Source organism: Siphateles boraxobius, unplaced genomic scaffold (genome assembly GCF_051911475.1).
Source record: "Siphateles boraxobius isolate OS27281-9 unplaced genomic scaffold, OSU_SipBor_1 85, whole genome shotgun sequence".
In the NCBI taxonomy this organism is placed as follows: Eukaryota; Metazoa; Chordata; class Actinopteri; order Cypriniformes; family Leuciscidae; genus Siphateles; species Siphateles boraxobius.
The window spans coordinates 852,501-871,337 of NW_027509214.1; the positions used below are offsets into that span (position 1 = coordinate 852,501).

The window sequence follows — 18,837 nt, forward strand, 5'->3', positions numbered from 1 at the left end:
GAGGATTATGCATTAAACGTTTGAATTGTTTATTTAAACTAGTGTTTTCTGTCAGTTTTCGGTTCATTTATGAGACGCTCCAGTTCAGGCGCCGGCGCCTCCGTGTCCTGATTATATTGTCTAGGGTAGGCTACTATATTTGCTTCTTATTTATTAATCCAGTCAATTTGTTGATGAAACATTGATTGAAATGAAGATAGAAAACGAAATTCACTTAAAACAAAACTTAATAAGTGGTCAAAATCATGTCTGACCCATTCCAGATGTTTTCCGATATATTGGGCATCTTACGATCCTATCTTACTCATCTCATGCGGTTCCTTTTTAATATAATCAACATAGATGAAATAAATAAAATAACATTATATTATTTAAACATAGGCTATATATGACACGTATTTTTAAGTTTTTTAACTTATATTTAAGCGTCACGCGTACAGACTCCATGTAGGCCTATGATTCGATTGTTGTTCTGTTTTCTTTCAGGATCAAAAATACAACAAATGAAAGCGTTTATCTGTATTTCCGACTGATGAGAACTATGCATATACAATCATAAATCAGCCAATTTTTTATTTTATTATGAGATATTTTATTCTAATGTGATCAGTGTCTCAAGCAGTGATGGACCAAAGAGCGCGCATTTCGACATTTGCAGTAAAAACTTGAAATATAAATTTACAGAAAATACATTTAATACCAATGTATTGAAAAGTCTGTTTATATACTCCATTAATAACGGAGTCCAGACATCGGAAAAATATCAGTCCACATGCGTTTTATATTTAATATGAGGGAAATAGACATGGATGCATGCGTGACACAAAAAATCTTTAACTTTTAGGTAGCTAAATATGTTTTAGTAATTCTGTCAGTTACACTAAGGTTAGATTTCATTGAAGGTGAATTGGAGCGTTCACACTGAGCTGCGTAACGCCCACAGACGTGAAGTGAACGAGGCAGAGGCTGTCCGGTACTGTCTGAAATGGTGGCGATGCATGTGCAAAACAGATTTAACTAATCATAAAGTCAATCAGGAAACATAACACAGCCAACTATAGGCCTACACTAACCAACCCCCCCCCCCCCCCCCATCTCACAATATAGTTCCCACGTCCCTGGTAAATATTTATATGTATAAAAATTTGAGACCGAAATGATTGGGACACTTTGAGCTGATCGTGTTTTGCTGAAGTGTTTTTTCTTTAATAACTAATGCAGCTTTTTACACCACAGACTGAACAACATGAAGCATTGCTTGGTGATTGGTTGAGCTAAACTGGTATTATCTAATTGTGTAGTTAAATTTAACAGCTGACAGATATTCAACATAATTCATGTGTGAGAGTCTAACAGAAGGACCAATAAAACGAGTGAAATATCAACTGATTTAATAACTCTGAGTTCTTTTATTACCCTTTTCTATATCGTGAATAAACTGATAATGTGAGAGATGTTGGAGTCTGAATAAGCTAATGTTTGAGTGTATATCAGAGATTCCAGATTAACTTCATCATGATTGATCGTCACGTTGAAATGTGTGTGTGAACTGCAGAAACTGAAGTTGTTTTCCAGCACAAATATCCAATTATTCTTAAATCCAGATATGATTATTGGAGAAGTGAAATGATCCTTCAGCTGCTCGTCGAGAGACGCTTCAGATAATCGCATTCCTTAATGAATAACACTGAGGAAGTGTGTTAATTATGCAGGAGGATATTCATATCGGCTCCACAAACATCCAAATCTCATCAAACATGCACAATAACATCTCGTTTGTTAACATTACAATAGTAACTAATAGTAACTAATGTTAACAAATGAGATCTTATTGTAAAGTGTTAAAAAAAACAGTGAAGTTTCATCAGAGACTGAAATCAAATCAAACTTGATCATATGCAAATCTTCTTATTAATATGCAAATCTTGAGTTGATCATCATATGAATCATGTCACAGTTAATAAAGAAGTGCTGCTTTACCAACGTCACAATATGTCCTCAAACTAATTGCAAATTGCACATTTTCCATGTTGCAAAACGAGTTGATTCTGAAGCGAATCTTCTGTGGAGCTGCTTTACAGCCGATGATGATCCTCAAGATGGTGTCACTGCAGTCAAACTCATAATATTACTGAATATTAAGTGTTTTTGAAACTAAATTAACAACACTGGACTGATTGACTGATTGGTTGATTTATTGATTGGTTCATTTGTTGACTGATTGATTGATTTATTGCTTGATTGATTGTCTAATTGGTTGATTGATTTGTTGATTGACTAATTGGTTGGTTGGTTGATTGATTGGTTGATTGATTGACTAATTGATTAAGCGATGTCTCCTCAGGTCAGACCGTCACTCAGATGGACAACGGTTTTAAGGTGACCTGCGTCGCCCCGCGACCTTCCGACCCCGAGGTGTTCCTGAGTGGCGGCTTCAGTTCAGAGGTCAAAGCCTGGGACGCCCGCTGCCGTAAGGTCAGTCTGATTCCAAACCCTTCCCATGAGCCTTTGCTGTGAGCGTGTGACTCAGGCGCTGTGTGTCGCAGGTGCTGCGCGTGTATAAAGCTCCGGTTCAGCAGACGCTGGACGTCTTGTTCGTGAGCGGCGGCCGAGAGTTCGTGAGCAGCACTGACTCCGTGAGCCGAGACTCGGCCGAGAGGACGCTCATCGCCTGGGACTTCCAGACCACCGCCAAACTCTCCAACCAGATATTCCACGTAAGGCCCTTCTCTGGGACACGCACACATTCATACACACACACTGGAAAAGGGTGTTTTCCTTTTAAAACGCTAGCGCTCTATGATTTACATGCGGGAAAACAGGGACGGAATCCAGTCATAAAAACTGAATTCACTGTTTAACGCAGAATTTAACAGAATTTGCCATTTTTAATGAAATAAATACACTTAAATCAGATTACGATATATTCTAGTGTCTGTTAATATTAAACCGCAAAAAGACCGATTCCACATTCTCACAGACTGAAGCATGCGTGTGTTTTCAGCCTCTATATGAGGACACGAACACGTACACAACACACTCCAGAGCCGCTCTGAGAGTCACTTCTGCAGCATTTTACCGTTTCATTTGGGAATAACTTTCGTCATATCATAAATAAACACACTCAGAGGTCTTCACGGCAACCCGTCAAAATAAAAGTTTGGTTTAACTTGAAGAAATTGTGACAGCAATATTTGACTGTTGTACATTAGAATATATCTACGTCTCAATGTAATAATAAAACTAATAATTATAATTTATTATTAAAACTTTTTTTTAAAGGAATAATCACAATTTTTCTTCCATGTTTTTATTTTAACTGTACAGCTGTTTGACAAAACTGTGACAAAACAAACCCCTAGTTTGACCCCAAAAAATCTATTTCATATGATTATCAATTAAATCAATGTGTGATTTTTCACATTTAAATACACAACACAGAATTTCTGGGGGGAAAAAATCCTAGAAATTAGAATTAAAAAAAGTTGTTGTTTTTAATTAATTAAATTAATTAGACTTGCTTTTTGATTATTAAAATAAAGTTAAATCATTTAAATGGAACCCAGAAAACTTAAAACGGAAAACATGGTAAACATTGGTTAAAGTAAAACAGAATTTGAGAAAAATAAATAAAACGTATTTCATTAGAGCCCTAAACATGTTATTTTTGTTAAACTTTTAATAAAGTGTTGTTGAATTGTATGTTTCAATTAATTAGACATTCTTTTTGATTACTAAAATTTTATTTAACCATTAAAAGGGAGTCAAAAAAATTAAATAATGGAATTTGGGGAAAAATAAAACGAATGTCATAGGGCTCTAAAACACTCGTTTTTTCAAAAATGAAATTTTGTTGTTTATGTTGTTCTTGATGTTTATGTTGTTGTTGTTGATTATGTTGTTGTTGATGTTTATGTTGTTGTTGTTGATTATGTTGTTGTTGATGTTTATGTTGTTGTTGATGTTTATGTCGTTGATGTTTATGTTGTTGTTGTTGATTATGTTGTTGTTGATGTTTATGTTGTTGATGATGATGTTGTTGATGTTTATGTTGTTGTTGTTGATTATGTTGTTGTTGATGTTTATGTTGTTGATGATGTTGTTGTTGATGTTTATGTTGTTGTTGATGTTTATGTTGTTGTTGATGATGTTGTTGTTGATGTTTATGTTGTTGTTGTTGATTATGTTGTTGTTGATGTTTATGTTGTTGTTGATGTTTATGTCGTTGATGTTTATGTTGTTGTTGTTGATTATGTTGTTGTTGATGTTTATGTTGTTGATGATGATGTTGTTGATGTTTATGTTGTTGTTGTTGTTGATTATGTTGTTGTTGATGTTTATTTTGTTGATGATGTTGTTGATGTTTATGTTGTTGTTGATGTTTATGTTGTTGTTGTTGATGATGTTGTTGTTGATGTTTATGTTGTTGTTGTTGATTATGTTGTTGTTGATGTTTATGTTGTTGTTGTTGATTATGTTGTTGTTGATGTTTATGTTGTTGTTGATGTTTATGTCGTTGATGTTTATGTTGTTGTTGTTGATTATGTTGTTGTTGATGTTTATGTTGTTGAATATGATGTTGTTGATGTTTATGTTGTTGTTGTTGATTATGTTGTTGTTGATGTTTATGTTGTTGATGATGTTGTTGTTGATGTTTATGTTGTTGTTGATGTTTATGTTGTTGTTGTTGATGATGTTGTTGTTGATGTTTATGTTGTTGTTGTTGTTGATTATGTTGTTGTTGATGTTTATGTTGTTGATGATGATGTTGTTGATGTTTATGTTGTTGTTGTTGATTATGTTGTTGTTGATGTTTATGTTGTTGATGATGTTGTTGTTGATGTTTATGTTGTTGTTGATGTTTATGTTGTTGTTGTTGATGATGTTGTTGTTGATGTTTATGTTGTTGTTGATGTTTATTATGTTGTTGTTGTGTTAGGAGCGCTATACCTGCCCGAGTCTGAGCGCTCACCCGCTGGACGCTAGCTTCATCGCTCAAACTAACGGCGGCTACATCGCGCTGTTCTCCGCCCAGAGGCCGTACCGCATGAACAAGCGACGCAGATACGAGGGTCACAAGGTCAGCGCCAAATCACGTCACATGATCACCCGCATATTCCTGTGACCGAAGGCCTCCTGCCCTTCACCTCTGTACTGATCAAACATCAAAATGATTCCAGTTCACATGGATATGTGGAAGCGATAAAACGTTCTGTATTATGCCTGCGCACAGACTAAACACATGATACACGTGCACGCTGTCAAGTTTACCCAGAGATGATCACGTTTTTCAAAAATTTTCACTGCTTGCACCTTAGGACCTGTTTCAGGGTTTGTATTCTCGAGCTCCAAACACTGTTGTGTGTGAATGAACGTCCAGAACATTAAAAGTTTCTGTTTTCTGTTAGAGCGGTGTCGTTAGCGGCCGCTAAGTTAATAACTAATGATCTTTACAACGGAAGTGAATCAATCAAAACTAACTTTATCTGGACAATAACTTTATTCTAGATCTGCTGTAAAGCCTAAACAATCTCTGTTACTGTAATCTCCTATTATCACTGTAAAGCTGCTGTGAAACTCTGTATTGTTAAAGCGCTGTAGAAATGAAGGGGACTTGACTTGACTGGAACCTCTGGTCTCATTGGTTGCAGGTGGAGGGCTTCGCAGTGCATTGTGGGTTCTCTGCAGACGGAAGCGTGCTGGTCTCTGGCAGCTCTACAGGATCGGTTCACTTCTACGACTATCAGAGCTCACGGACGCTGATGACGTTGGACGCTCATGAACACGCGTGTGTGTGTGCCGTGCTCCACCCCGTGTTACCCGCCGTCACGGCCACCTGTGATTGGACTGGAGAGATCAAGATATGGACCTGATGTTTCTTCTGTACAGGGACATTCAATAATAATAAACAGCTTTATAGTTATGTGAGACGGAACATTTCCTTTCTTTCCTTTCAATGCTTTCATTGTTTCAATATGAAGCTTTTCCTTATGAAAACATGATTCTAAACAGAAAAATCTGTGTTGATAGAAATAGATGCCTTTTTATAATGGATAGATGCACTTTTATGGACTTCAAAATAGAAACGGCCATTCACTGCCTGGAAGAGTCAGGACATTTTTTAATTTACATTGCATTTAAAGGTACACATTTACATTCTTATCAGTTCTTGCTTTCCCTGGGAATCGAACCCATGATCTTGGCGTTGCAAGCGCCAACACTCTACTGTTTGAGCTACAGGACAGCTAATATATATAACTCAGATTGTATTCGTCTGAAAGAAGAATGTCATAAACACCTAGGATGTCTTGAGGGAGAGTAAATCATGGACTAATTTTCATTTTTTGGTGAATATCCCTTTAAAAAAGTGAAATCATAATCAACCAAACACTGATGGCTAGTTAAGCAGCGTTCCGTACATCTGTGCTCTGTTAAGACTATCTTTACGACTGAGTCCTGTGTTTCCAAACTTTCGATGCCGTGGCGTGTTTTTCCGGAGCTCCCTGTTGTAGTGCTGATTGTCCCGTCTCTGGTCGAGAGACTCGGAGCTGCTGGGACTTCCGTCCGCGTAATCTCTCCGTAAAGCTCCTCCAGTCGAGCTCGGCTTGTCTTTGGAGAACCAGCTTGAGTCCTGACCTGAGCGGAACATCACGCCCCTCTTCAAAGCGCTCAGACTGATCGCCGGGTTCAGTGCAGGACTGGATCCGGCTGACGCAGGGAACCGCTGATCCGGTGCGTGTGCTTGGAAGACGCGCTCTTCCTCCGGGAAGCTGTTGTAAAGCGGACCCAGTTTGATCTTAGCGGGACCGACTGCAAAGTTACGCTCTTGGAAACTGAAGGGTTCAGGACTGCAGAAGAAGGAGTTCACGTCGTCAACGCTCATCTGACGCCAGCTTCCCGTCGGTACACTCCTATTCCCACGGGAACTGTATCCGTGTCCCGTAGAACCGTGAGAAACGTGTCTCGACTTAGGAAAACCTGGATGTTCCTTTCCAAACGAGGGGTTCTTGTGCTCATAGTCTCCGTCATGCCAATCCGTGAACAGATTCTGTTGGGATGAGGACGATACGTGAGCCGGATAATCCAACGCTGTGCTAAAGCTGGAGTGCCGGATGGAAGCCGGAAGAGATCCGAAGGGAAAAGCGTCTTCGTGTAAAGAGAAACTATGAGGGGAACTCTGGTCTTCCGGGTTGCAGTCAGTGTGTCCCCGGATCCGGCGCTCATCCGGGGGACAGTATAACGCCGTGTCGCTGCAGGACAGGTCTGACGACTTATACGCCGTGCGACGCTGAACTTTATCCGCGTTTGAAGGGAACTCTTGAGGACTCGGGGAGCGCGTGACCGGACAGCTTCCCCCGGGATCCGGTTTCTCCAGGACTCGGCCGATGACGGTGGTGGGAACGGCATCCGAGCCGGAGTGACGGAACGCTACGCTCTGCTTCCCCATGTGGGAACTGACTCGCTCCTGCAGATCTGCGTGAAGCTGAAAACACACACACACACACACAGAGAGACACCAATGAGAGAGACTTGAAGATGTGAGACTGTATGTAAAGAAGTAATGTACCATGTGATCACACTCGTATCTGTTTTCTACTGAGCCCTTAAAGGGACATGGTGATCGAAAATAGTTAAACATTCACATTCTCTCGCAAAACATTTGCATTCTCTCTAAGAACTATTGCGTTCTTTCATAAAACTATTACGTTCTTTCATAAAACTATTGCGTTCTCTCATAAAACTATTGCGTTCTCTCACAGAACTATTGCTTTCTTTATGAAGGTAATATGATGCCATAAAGAATCGCATGCGCAGAGTAAGATTTGTGAACGTGTACATAGATTACAATTGTTAATTAAATTTGCATGCGCAAGGGAAGATTTGTAAAGGTGTAAATCGCCTTTCAAGTGTAACAATTATTTTTTGCAGCATTATACTGTTATTCGTAAGTGTAATTCACGTATTGTGAAGCTGCAGCCTCATGCTAACGCAAAATAAATAGGATCTGTATTCCTCTGACTTCCATTTTTCCGCACTTACACTTTTGGTACATTTTTTTGCGCACAAATGCGGCCAAAAGCACTGCAAGCCTGTGAATAGCAATTTGCAAGCGAAAACAACAGTCAGGAACTGCAAAACAGGTTGATCGCGTAAAATCAACCTTTGTGTAAAAAAATTATAAACTGTTGCAAATGTCTGGATGACTCGTTGTGTGCATGGGGCAAAAAGTTCTCGAAATAACCCGATTTGTACAGGTGAGTCTTTCTTTAAGCTGCGCTTACAGGTTTGGCACGATTCTCTCACTCGCTGAGTTTTGTAAGAGGAGGGCGTGTCCACCTTCATCATGTAGCCAATCAAATGAGCTTCTCGCTGACTCTTGAAGAAACCCTTCATCATCCTCTAGTGCATCTGAAGGATGAGCTCTCTGTTCTCTCTCTCTGATTAACTGTTCAGTAAACGGACTCAGTCAGCAATAAAACAGCACATTTCTCTTTCTGCCAACATCAAAAGAAGCAGAGAGAGAGTTTAAATTCAAATGAGAAAGAGAGAAAGAAATCAGTGTGTTTGAAACCTGTGACTGCAGAATGAAAGTGGAAAAAGATTTGCAGCGCCTCTGACTTTCTATAAGGTTGTGCTATTTTTAGGATCAGTTTCCCTCAGAGAAACTCATTTTTGGCCACCATGAGGAAAACAGCGCATGAATCATAATAAGTGATGTTTTTTGCGAAAATGTAAAAATGCAGAAAGTTTTCTGTGATGGGTAGGTTTAGGAGTAGGGTTAGTGTGTGTGTGTTTGTGTGTGTGTGTGTGTGTGTGTGTGTGTGTGTGTGTGTGTGTGTGTGTGTGTGTGTGTGTGTGTGTGTACCTCAGACAGTCTGTGTACTCTGTATGGAGATTTCCCGCACTGGAGAAGTTGAGCCGCCAGATTACAGTCTTTCCTGTACAAATCCTGCAGAATAACACAAACCAACACTCCCATCAAACGTACATGATTTAATTTGGCAAATGATCATTCAATACACAACTCTCAGTTCTGTCAGGACCACTATCGTCACATACGATTGACAATTAGCATACAGATTGGATTGGCGGTATGGTTCCGTTCTGGGCGAGAGCAGCAATAACCCCCCTTAGGGTAAACAGAACACAACCAACATGAATGTATTGCAGATATCATTAATTCAAGATTTACAGTACAACATAATTCGAGAATTTATTCTGATTCAAGGGGAAATCCAAATCCTGACTGGGTGAGAGGAGAGGCTGAGGAGGGAGGAGGGTAATCAGCTCCTGAGAAACGCAACAGCTGCTGATAATACTGAAGGAGCTTAAATATGTATACAGTGATAGGAGTCGTATTCCTATAGGTAGATGTGGATCAGTTGAGAGTCACTGATGTGAGCTTAACTAACGTGACCTGCCAGAACTGACGCTAAACTTGATTTTATCAATATTAGATATTAATAATTTACTGACAAACACAGAAGATGAACGTCTTTCCTCTTAGGGGTGCTCTTTAAATAACAAAAAAACACTGCACCATTGACTTTAGACCAGGTTTCATTTTATTTAAGTTCCTCAAAACAGCAACGCTCCAACATTGCGCCTGAACACACTTGTTCTCAGACCATCGGCCACTGATGCGCACAGGTGCATTTACTATTTAAACAATGTAGCGCAGGACGTGAAAATGAAAACTGCGTCGGGATGAAACTAGCAAAACACACTGCATTGCACTGGGTGTATGATAGGACCCTTAATCTCTGAATCTCTGAAGTGTTTGAGAGGGAACACTGGCTCAGTGGACCCTATCTAGGGAACCTAGAGAGAAGAGATGTGGAGCTGAAGCAGCAGCTGCTCTACACACACGTCTCGGGCTGATAAAGATTAGGAGAAACTGTGTGTGTTATATACGTTATCCGCTCAGGTGTGTGTGTTACGTACGTCATCCGCTCAGGTGTGTTTCGTACGTTATCCGCTCAGGTGTGTGCTACGTACGTTATCCACTCAGGTGTTATCCGCTCAAGTGTGTTACGTACATCATCCGCTCAGGTGTGTGTTACGTACGTTATCCGCTCAGGTGTGTGTGTTACGTACGTCATCCGCTCAGGTGTTATCCGCTCAGGTGTGTGTTACGTACGTTATCCGCTCTGGTGTGTGTTACGTACGTCATCTGCTCAGGTGTTATCCGCTCAAGTGTGTTACGTACATCATCCGCTCAGGTGTGTGTTACGTACGTTATCCGCTCAGGTGTGTGTGTTACGTACGTCATCCGCTCAGGTGTTATCCGCTCAGGTGTGTGTTACGTACGTTATCCGCTCAGGTGTGTGTTACGTACGTTATCCGCTCTGGTGTGTGTTACGTACGTCATCTGCTCAGGTGTTATCCGCTCAAGTGTGTTACGTACATCATCCGCTCAGGTGTGTGTTACGTACGTTATCCGCTCAGGTGTGTGTGTTACGTACGTTATCCGCTCAGGTGTTATCCGCTCAGGTGTGTTACGTACGTTATCCGCTCAGGTGTTATCCGCTCAAGTGTGTTACGTACGTCATCCGTTCAGGTGTGTGTTACGTACGTTATCCGCTCTAGTGTGTGTAATGTACGTTATCCGCTCAGGTGTGTGTTACGTATGTTATCCAGTCAGGTGTGTGTTACGTACGTTATCCGCACAGGTATGTGTTATGTACGTTATCCGCTCAGATGTGTGTTACGTACATTATACACTCAGGTGTGTTACGTACGTTATCTGCTCAGGTGTGTGTTACATACGTTATACGCTCAGGTGTGTTACGTACGTTATCCGCTCAGGTGTGTGTTACGTACGTTATACGCTCAGGTGTGTGTTACGTACGTTATACGCTCAGGAGTGTTATGTACGTTATCCGCTCAGGTGTGTGTTGTACGTTATCCGCTCAGGTGTGTGTTATGTACGTTATCCGCTAGGATGTGTGTTACGTACGTTATCCGCTCTGGTGTGTTACATACGTTATCCGCTCTGGTGTGTGTTACGTACGTCATCCACTCAGGTGTTATCCGCTCAGGTGTGTTACGTACGTTATCCGCTCTGGTGTGTGTTACGTACGTTATCCGCTCAGGTGTGTGTTACGTACGTTATCCGCTCTAGTGTGTGTTATGTACGTTATCCGCTCAGGTGTGTGTTACGTATGTTATCCAGTCAGGTGTGTGTTACGTACGTTATCCGCACAGGTGTGTGTTATGTACGTTATCCGCTCAGATGTGTGTTACGTACATTATCCACTCAGGTGTGTTACGTACGTTATCTGCTCAGGTGTGTGTTACATACGTTATACGCTCAGGTGTGTTATGTACGTTATCCGCTCAGGTGTGTGTTACGTACGTTATACGCTCAGGTGTTATCCGCTCAGGTGTGTGTTATGTACGTTAGACGCTCCCGTCAGGTGTGTTACGTACGTTATACGCTCAGGTGTGTGTTATGTACGTTATACGCTCAGGTGTGTGTTACGTACGTTATACGCTCAGGAGTGTTATGTACGTTATCCGCTCAGGTGTGTGTTGTACGTTATCCGCTCAGGTGTGTGTTATGTACGTTATCCGCTAGGATGTGTGTTACGTACGTTATCCGCACAGGTGTGTGTTATATACGTTATCCGCTCAGATGTGTGTTACGTACATTATCCACTCAGATGTGTTACGTACGTTATCTGCTCAGGTGTGTGTTACATACGTTATACGCTCAGGTGTGTTACGTACGTTATCCGCTCAGATGTGTGTTACGTACGTTATACGCTCAGGTGTTATCCGCTCAGGTGTGTGTTATGTACGTTATCCGCTCAGGTGTGTGTGTTACGTACGTTATACGCTCAGGTGTTACGTACGTTATCTGCTCAGGTGTGTTACGTACTTTATCCGCTCAGGTGTGTGTTACCTACGTTATCCGCTCAGGTGTGTGTTACGTACGTTATACGATCAGGTGTGTTACGTACGTTATCCGCTCAGGTGTGCGTTATGTACGTTATACGCTCAGATGTATGTTACGTATGTTATCCGCACAAGTTTGCGTTACGTACGTTATCCGCTCAGAAGGGTGTTACGTACGTTATACGCTCAGGTGTATGTTACGTATGTTATCCGCACAAGTTTGCGTTACGTACGTTATCCGCTCAGAAGGGTGTTACGTACGTTATACGCTCAGGTGTGTGTTACGGTCGTTATCCGCTCAGTTGTGTTTTACGTACGTTATACGCTCTGATGTGTGTTACGTACGTTATACGCTCAGGTGTGTGTTACGTACGTTATACGCTCAGGTGTGTGTTACGTACATTATCCACTCAGATATGTGTTACGTACGTTATCAGCTCAGGTGTGTTAAGTACGTTATCCGTTCAGGCGTGTGTTAAATACGTTATACGCTCAGGTGTGTTACGTACATTATCTGCTCAGGTGTGTGTTACGTACGTTATCCGCTCAGGTGTGTTACGTACGTTATCCGCTCAGGTGTGTGTTACGTACGTTATCCGCTCAGGTGTGTTACGTACGTTATCCGCTCAGGTGTGTTCATACGTTATCCGCTCTGGTGTGCGTTACGTACTTTATCCGCTCGGGTGTGTTACGTACGTTATCCGCTCAGGTGTGTGTTACGGTCGTTATCCGCTCAGGTGTGTGTTACGTACGTTATCCGCTCAGGTGTGTTACGTATGTTATCCGCTCAGGTGTGTTCATACGTTATCCGCTCAGGTGTGTGTTACGTACGTTATCCGCTCAGGTGTGTTACGTACGTTATCCGCTCAGGTGTGTTCATACGTTATACGCTCAGGTGCGTTACGTACTTTATCCGCTCGGGTGTGTTACGTACGTTATCCGCTCAGGTGTGTGTTACGTACGTTATCTGCTCAGGTGTGTTACGTACGTTATCCGCTCAGGTGTGTGTTACGTACGTTATCCGCTCAGGTGTGTTACGTACGTTATACGCTCAGGTGTGTTCATACGTTATACGCTCAGGTGTGTGTTACGTATGTTATCCGCTCAGGTGATATACGCTCAGATGTTATCCGCTCAGGTGTATGTTACGTACATTATCTGCTCAGGTGTGTGTTATTTACGTTATCCGGTCAGGTGTGTGTTACGTACGTTATCCGCTCAGGTGTGTGTGTTACGTACGTTATCCACTCAGGTGTGTTACGTACGTTATCCGCTCAGGTGTGCATTACGTACTTTATCTGCTCGGGTGTGTTACGTACGTTATCCACTCAGGTGTGTGTTACGTACGTTATCCGCTCAGGTGTGTGTTACGTACGTTATCCGCTCAGGTGTGTGTTACGTACGTTATCCGCTCAGGTGTGTTACGTACGTTTTCCGCTCAGGTGTGTTACATACGTTATCCGCTCAGGTGTGCGTTACGTACTTTATCCGCTCGGGTGTGTTACGTACGTTATCCGCTCAGGTGTGTGTTACGTACGTTATCCGCTCAGGTGTGTGTTACGTACGTTATCCGCTCAGGTGTGTTACGTACGTTATCCGCTCCGGTGTGTTACGTACGTTATCCGCTCAGGTGTGTGTTACGTACGTTAACCGCTCAGGTGTGTGTTACGTACGTTATCCGCTCAGGTGTGTGTTACGTACGTTATAGCTCAGGTGTTTGTTACGTACGTTATCCGCTCAGGTGTGTGTTACGTTCGTTATCTGCTCAGGTGTGTGTTACGTACGCTATCCGCTCAGATGTTTGTTACGTATGTTATCCGCTCAGATGTGTGTTACGTACATTATCCACTCAGGTGTGTGTTACGTATGTTATCCGTTTAGGTGTGTTACGTACGTTATACGCTCAGGTGTGTTACGTACATTATCCGCTCAGGTGTGCGTTACGTACTTTATCCGCTCGGGTGTGTTACGTACGTTATCCGCTCAGGTGTGTGTTACGTACGTTATCCGCTCAGGTGTGTTACGTACGTTATCTGCTCAGGTGTGTTACGTACGTTATCCGCTCAGGTGTGTGTTACGTACGTTATCCGCTCAGGTGTGTGTTACGTACGTTATCCGCTCAGGTGTGTATTACGTACGTTATAGCTCAGGTGTTTGTTACGTACGTTATCCGCTCAGGTGTGTGTTACGTTCGTTATCTGCTCAGGTGTGTGTTACGTACGTTATCCGCTCAGATGTGTGTTACGTACATTATCCACTCAGGTGTGTGTTACGTACGCTATCCGCTCAGATGTTTGTTACGTACGTTATCCGCTCAGATGTGTGTTACGTACATTATCCACTCAGGTGTGTGTTACGTATGTTATCCGTTTAGGTGTGTGTTACGTACGTTATACGCTCAGGTGTGTTACGTACATTATCCGCTCAGGTGTGCGTTACGTACTTTATCTGCTCGGGTGTGTTACGTACGTTATCCGCTCAGGTGTGTTACGTACGTTATCCGCTCGCAGCTTCTGGATGCTGATCTGGGCCTCCATCAGGTGTTTCTTCAGATCCGCGATCTCTCGACTCAGAGATCTCTTCTCCTCTTCATAACGCTGAGTCTGAAACACACACAACTGCTTTAAAACACTGAGTCATTCATCAGCAGTTATATTCAATGGAATATTCAATTCAATTCACATTTATTTGTATAGCGCTATTCACAATACACATAATTTCAAAGCAGTTTTATAAAAAGTGCATGAGTCCATATTACAGTTTACAGTGATCTGTTATCAGAGGAAACTGTCTAAGTTACGTATTTCAGAAATGTATTGTAGGATTACAAATTTATTTAAATGTTTAATTTAGATTTCCAATACAATAGTATTTTATATTGAGAAAGTTTAGAAATGATGAGACCAGGAAATCTCTGCAAACGGTAGGGGTTCCCAGCGGAATATTCCTGACTGTCCCATCTCAGTACGAGAAGGCTAGGCTTTTCCTGTTCTCGTTGTTTACCGGGTGAAGAGTCATGCTGAGCAAGTTTGAACACCTGTTATTTTATTACTGAGACCATTTTTCTCATCTCAGTACGAGAAGTCAATGCCTTTCCTGTTCTCATGTCTCAGCTCATTTACATGCTTTGTTCATCACAATGTAATCCCTCCCCCTTGAAATGTATATAAGCTACAATGTAAAGACTAGATTAGACTTGACTTGACTTGGGTACGAAGCAGACTACAGCAAATAAAGAATCCTGCTTAAATAAGTCTCCTGGTTTTCGCTTCTGAGTTTTTCTACACTGAAGAAGGAAGAAGTTCACAACAGTATATATACAAAATCACAGTAAGCAAAAAAGGTATTAATTTAAACAATGTAATAATTAAATGCAGAAACAATGAGCTCATTGAAGTAATGAATATCAGACGTTATCATTGTTCAGTAGATCACAGAGCTCATGATAAATCTGCGTATCAATTAGACGAGTTTTAAAAGTCCGATTTCGAAGCGTCTGCGTTTGAGTTTTGTTGAAACTTGAGATTCATATAAAGAAGCATGTGGAGCATCAGCAGTATTTCCATATGATTAATGTGTTTAATTCAGAGGGTTATTTCTTTTCTGAGCTTGATCTCTGTGACTGAGGATCTAAACACTCACTGACACCACAGACCTTTAGTCTGTGAAGATGCATCGATATAAACCAGAATAAAACACACTTCCTTTGTGCTTTGCTTCCAGCAGTATTTCATGTTTATACTTCAACCTTTTTGTCATGATTCTGCCTTAGTGTTCTTGATTTTCCCTGGTCGTGAGGCAGGATCATGACAGAATCATGTTTTGTGTACAAGCACATGGCCTTTTGCTTGGGCCATGTGCTTGTGTTGTCTCGTTACGTAACCCCGCCCCCTTGTTATCCTCGTCTTGTCATTATTGTCTAGTCAGTTTCACCTGTCCTTGTCATTAGTGTTCCCTTTATAATCCCCTTGTGTTTGCTGTCCTGTGTCGGTTCATTGTTTGACTTGTCATATGTTGTGTGAGTCATTGCTAGATTTACCTGTGAGTATCGTTTGAGAGTTTTGTGTAGTGTATTTCTGATCCTGTTTCTGTTATTAGTTTATAGTCTAGTTTGTCAAGTGTTAGTCTAGTTTAGTCTTCCCTCGTCAGAGTTGTCCTTGTTTTACCCCCTCGTGGGTTTTGTTTTCCCTGTTTTCTGTCTGCAATAAACGTTCTGTGTTTGCATACTGTCTGCGCCTGGGGTCATCCGCCAACTTCATGACACTTTTCAAATAAGATGATTAAAACATATTCATTTCCCACTTTCACTTGGTCTTTTCTAGAAAGCAGCCGATCATCAGAGATCAGCAGTGGATTGAAGCCTTTCACCTCATTGACAGACTTGTGTGTGTGTGTGTGTGTGTCTTGGGTTGAGTCTCAATTATTTATAAACTGAAAGGCTGAAAGTATCAGACGCTCATAGTTTATCGAGAGTGAGTGTGTGTGTTTATTGCTCAGACTGTGTTCTCGAGGGTGAGTGTGTTTATTGCTCAGACTGTGTTCTCGAGAGTGAGTGTGTGTGTTTATTGCTCAGACTGTGTTCTCGAGAGTGAGTGTGTGTGTTTATTGCTCAGACTGTGTTCTCGAGGGTGAGTGTGTGTGTTTATTGCTCAGACTGTGTTCTCGAGAGTGAGTGTGTGTGTTTATTGCTCAGACTGTGTTCTCGAGGGTGAGTGTGTGTGTTTATTGCTCAGACTGTGTTCTCGAGAGTGAGTGTGTGTGTTTATTGCTCAGACTGTGTTCTCGAGGGTGAGTGTGTTTATTGCTCAGACTGTGTTCTCGAGAGTGAGTGTGTGTGTTTATTGCTCAGACTGTGTTCTCGAGAGTGAGTGTGTGTGTTTATTGCTCAGACTGTGTTCTCGAGAGTGAGTGTGTGTGTTTATTGCTCAGACTGTGTTCTCGAGGGTGAGTGTGTGTGTTTATTGCTCAGACTGTGTTCTCGAGAGTGAGTGTGTGTGTTTATTGCTCAGACTGTGTTCTCGAGGGTGAGTGTGTGTGTTTATTGCTCAGACTGTGTTCTCGAGGGTGAGTGTGTGTGTTTATTTCTCAGACTGTGTTCTCGAGGGTGAGTGTGTGTGTTTATTGCTCAGACTGTGTTCTCGAGAGCGTGTGTGTGTGTTTATTGCTCAGACTGTGTTTCTCGAGGGTGAGTGTGTGTGTTTATTGCTCAGACTGTGTTCTCGAGAGTGTGTGTGTGTTTTTATTTCTCAGACTGTGTTCTTGAGAGTGAGTGTGTGTGTTTATTGCTCAGACTGTGTTCTCGAGAGTGAGTGTGTGTGTTTATTGCTCAGACTGTGTTCTCGAGGGTGAGTGTGTGTGTTTATTGCTCAGACTGTGTTCTCGAGAGAGTGTGTGTGTGTGTGTTTATTTCTCAGACTGTGTTCTCGAGAGTGTGTGTTTATTTCTCAGACTGTGTTCTCGAGGGTGAGTGTGTGTGTTTATTGCTCAGACTGTGTTCTCTAGGGTGAGTGTGTTTGTGTTTATTGCTCAGACTGTGTTCTCGAGGGTGAGTGTGTGTGTTTATTGCTCAGACTGTGTTCTCGAGAGTGTGTGTGTTTATTTCTCAGACTGTGTTCTCGAGGGTGAGTGTGTGTGTTTATTGCTCAGACTATGTTCTCGAGAGTGTGTGTGTGTGTTTATTGCTCAGACTGTGTTCTCGAGGGTGAGTGTGTGTGTTTATTGCTCAGACTGTGTTCTCGAGGGTGAGTGTGTGTGTTTATTGCTCAGACTGTGTTCTCGAGAGTGTGTGTGTGTGTGTTTATTTCTCAGACTGTGTTCTCGAGAGTGAGTGTGTGTGTTTATTGCTCAGACTGTGTTCTCGAGAGTGAGTGTGTGTGTTTATTGCTCAGACTGTGTTCTCGAGACTGTGTGTGTTTATTGCTCAGACTGTGTTCTCGAGAGTGAGTGTGTGTGTTTATTGCTCAGACTGTGTTCTCGAGAGTGAGTGTGTGTGTGTGTTTATTTCTCAGACTGTGTTCTCGAGAGTGAGTGTGTGTGTTTATTGCTCAGACTGTGTTCTCGAGAGTGAGTGTGTGTGTGTTTATTGCTCAGACTGTGTTCTCGAGAGTGAGTGTGTGTGTTTATTGCTCAGAATGTGTTCTCGAGGCTGAGTGTGTGTGTGTTTATTGCTCAGACTGTGTTCTCGAGAGTGAGTGTGTGTGTTTATTGCTCAGAATGTGTTCTCGAGGCTGAGTGTGTGTGTGTTTATTGCTCAGACTGTGTTCTCGAGGCTGAGTGTGTGTGTGTGTTTATTGCTCAGAATGTGTTCTTGAGAGTGAGTGTGAGTGTGTTTATTGCTCAGACTGTGTTCTTGAGAGTGAGTGTGTGTGTTTATTGCTCAGAATGTATTCTCGAGGCTGAGTGTGTGTGTGTTTATTGCTCAGACTGTGTTCTCGAGACTGTGTGTGTTTATTGCTCAGACTGTGTTCTCGAGAGTGAGTGTGTGTGTTTATTGCTCAGACTGTGTTCTCGAGAGTGAGTGTGTGTGTTTATTGCTCAGAATGTGTTCTCGAGGCTGAGTGTGTGTGTGTTTATTGCTCAGACTGTGTTCTCGAGAGTGAGTGTGTGTGTTTATTGCTCAGAATGTATTCTCGAGGCTGAGTGTGTGTGTGTGTTTATTGCTCAGACTGTGTTCTTGAGAGTGAGTGTGAGTGTGTTTATTGCTCAGACTGTGTTCTTGAGAGTGAGTGTGTGTGTTTATTGCTCAGAATGTATTCTCGAGGCTGAGTGTGTGTGTGTTTATTGCTCAGACTGTGTTCTCGAGAGTGTGTGTGTGTTTATTTCTGAGACTGTGTTCTCGAGGGTGAGTGTGTGTGTTTATTGCTCAGACTGTGTTCTCGAGAGTGTGTGTGTGTTTGTTTATTTCTCAGACTGTGTTCTCGAGAGTGAGTGTATGTG

The 18,837-nt window shown here is 41.9% G+C and overlaps 2 protein-coding genes across 2 annotated transcripts in view; one reads left to right on the top strand and one right to left on the bottom strand.

The window, feature by feature from the left end:
- wdr25 (WD repeat domain 25) overlaps nt 1–5,928 on the top strand; it is a 30,673-nt gene extending 24,745 nt beyond the window's left edge. Inside the window, exons 4-7 of the mRNA XM_077221709.1 lie at nt 2,345–2,475; nt 2,547–2,717; nt 4,940–5,080; nt 5,652–5,928. Coding sequence (XP_077077824.1) covers nt 2,345–2,475; nt 2,547–2,717; nt 4,940–5,080; nt 5,652–5,873 — 665 coding nt within the window. The 3' untranslated portion in view covers nt 5,874–5,928. The remainder of the gene's footprint in view (nt 1–2,344; nt 2,476–2,546; nt 2,718–4,939; nt 5,081–5,651) is intronic.
- A 176-nt stretch (nt 5,929–6,104) lies between these two features.
- begain (brain-enriched guanylate kinase-associated) overlaps nt 6,105–18,837 on the bottom strand; it is a 71,889-nt gene continuing 59,156 nt past the window's right edge. Inside the window, exons 4-6 of the mRNA XM_077221710.1 lie at nt 14,397–14,504; nt 8,867–8,950; nt 6,105–7,483 (exon numbers count right to left, since the gene is read on the bottom strand). Coding sequence (XP_077077825.1) covers nt 6,398–7,483; nt 8,867–8,950; nt 14,397–14,504 — 1,278 coding nt within the window. The 3' untranslated portion in view covers nt 6,105–6,397. The remainder of the gene's footprint in view (nt 7,484–8,866; nt 8,951–14,396; nt 14,505–18,837) is intronic.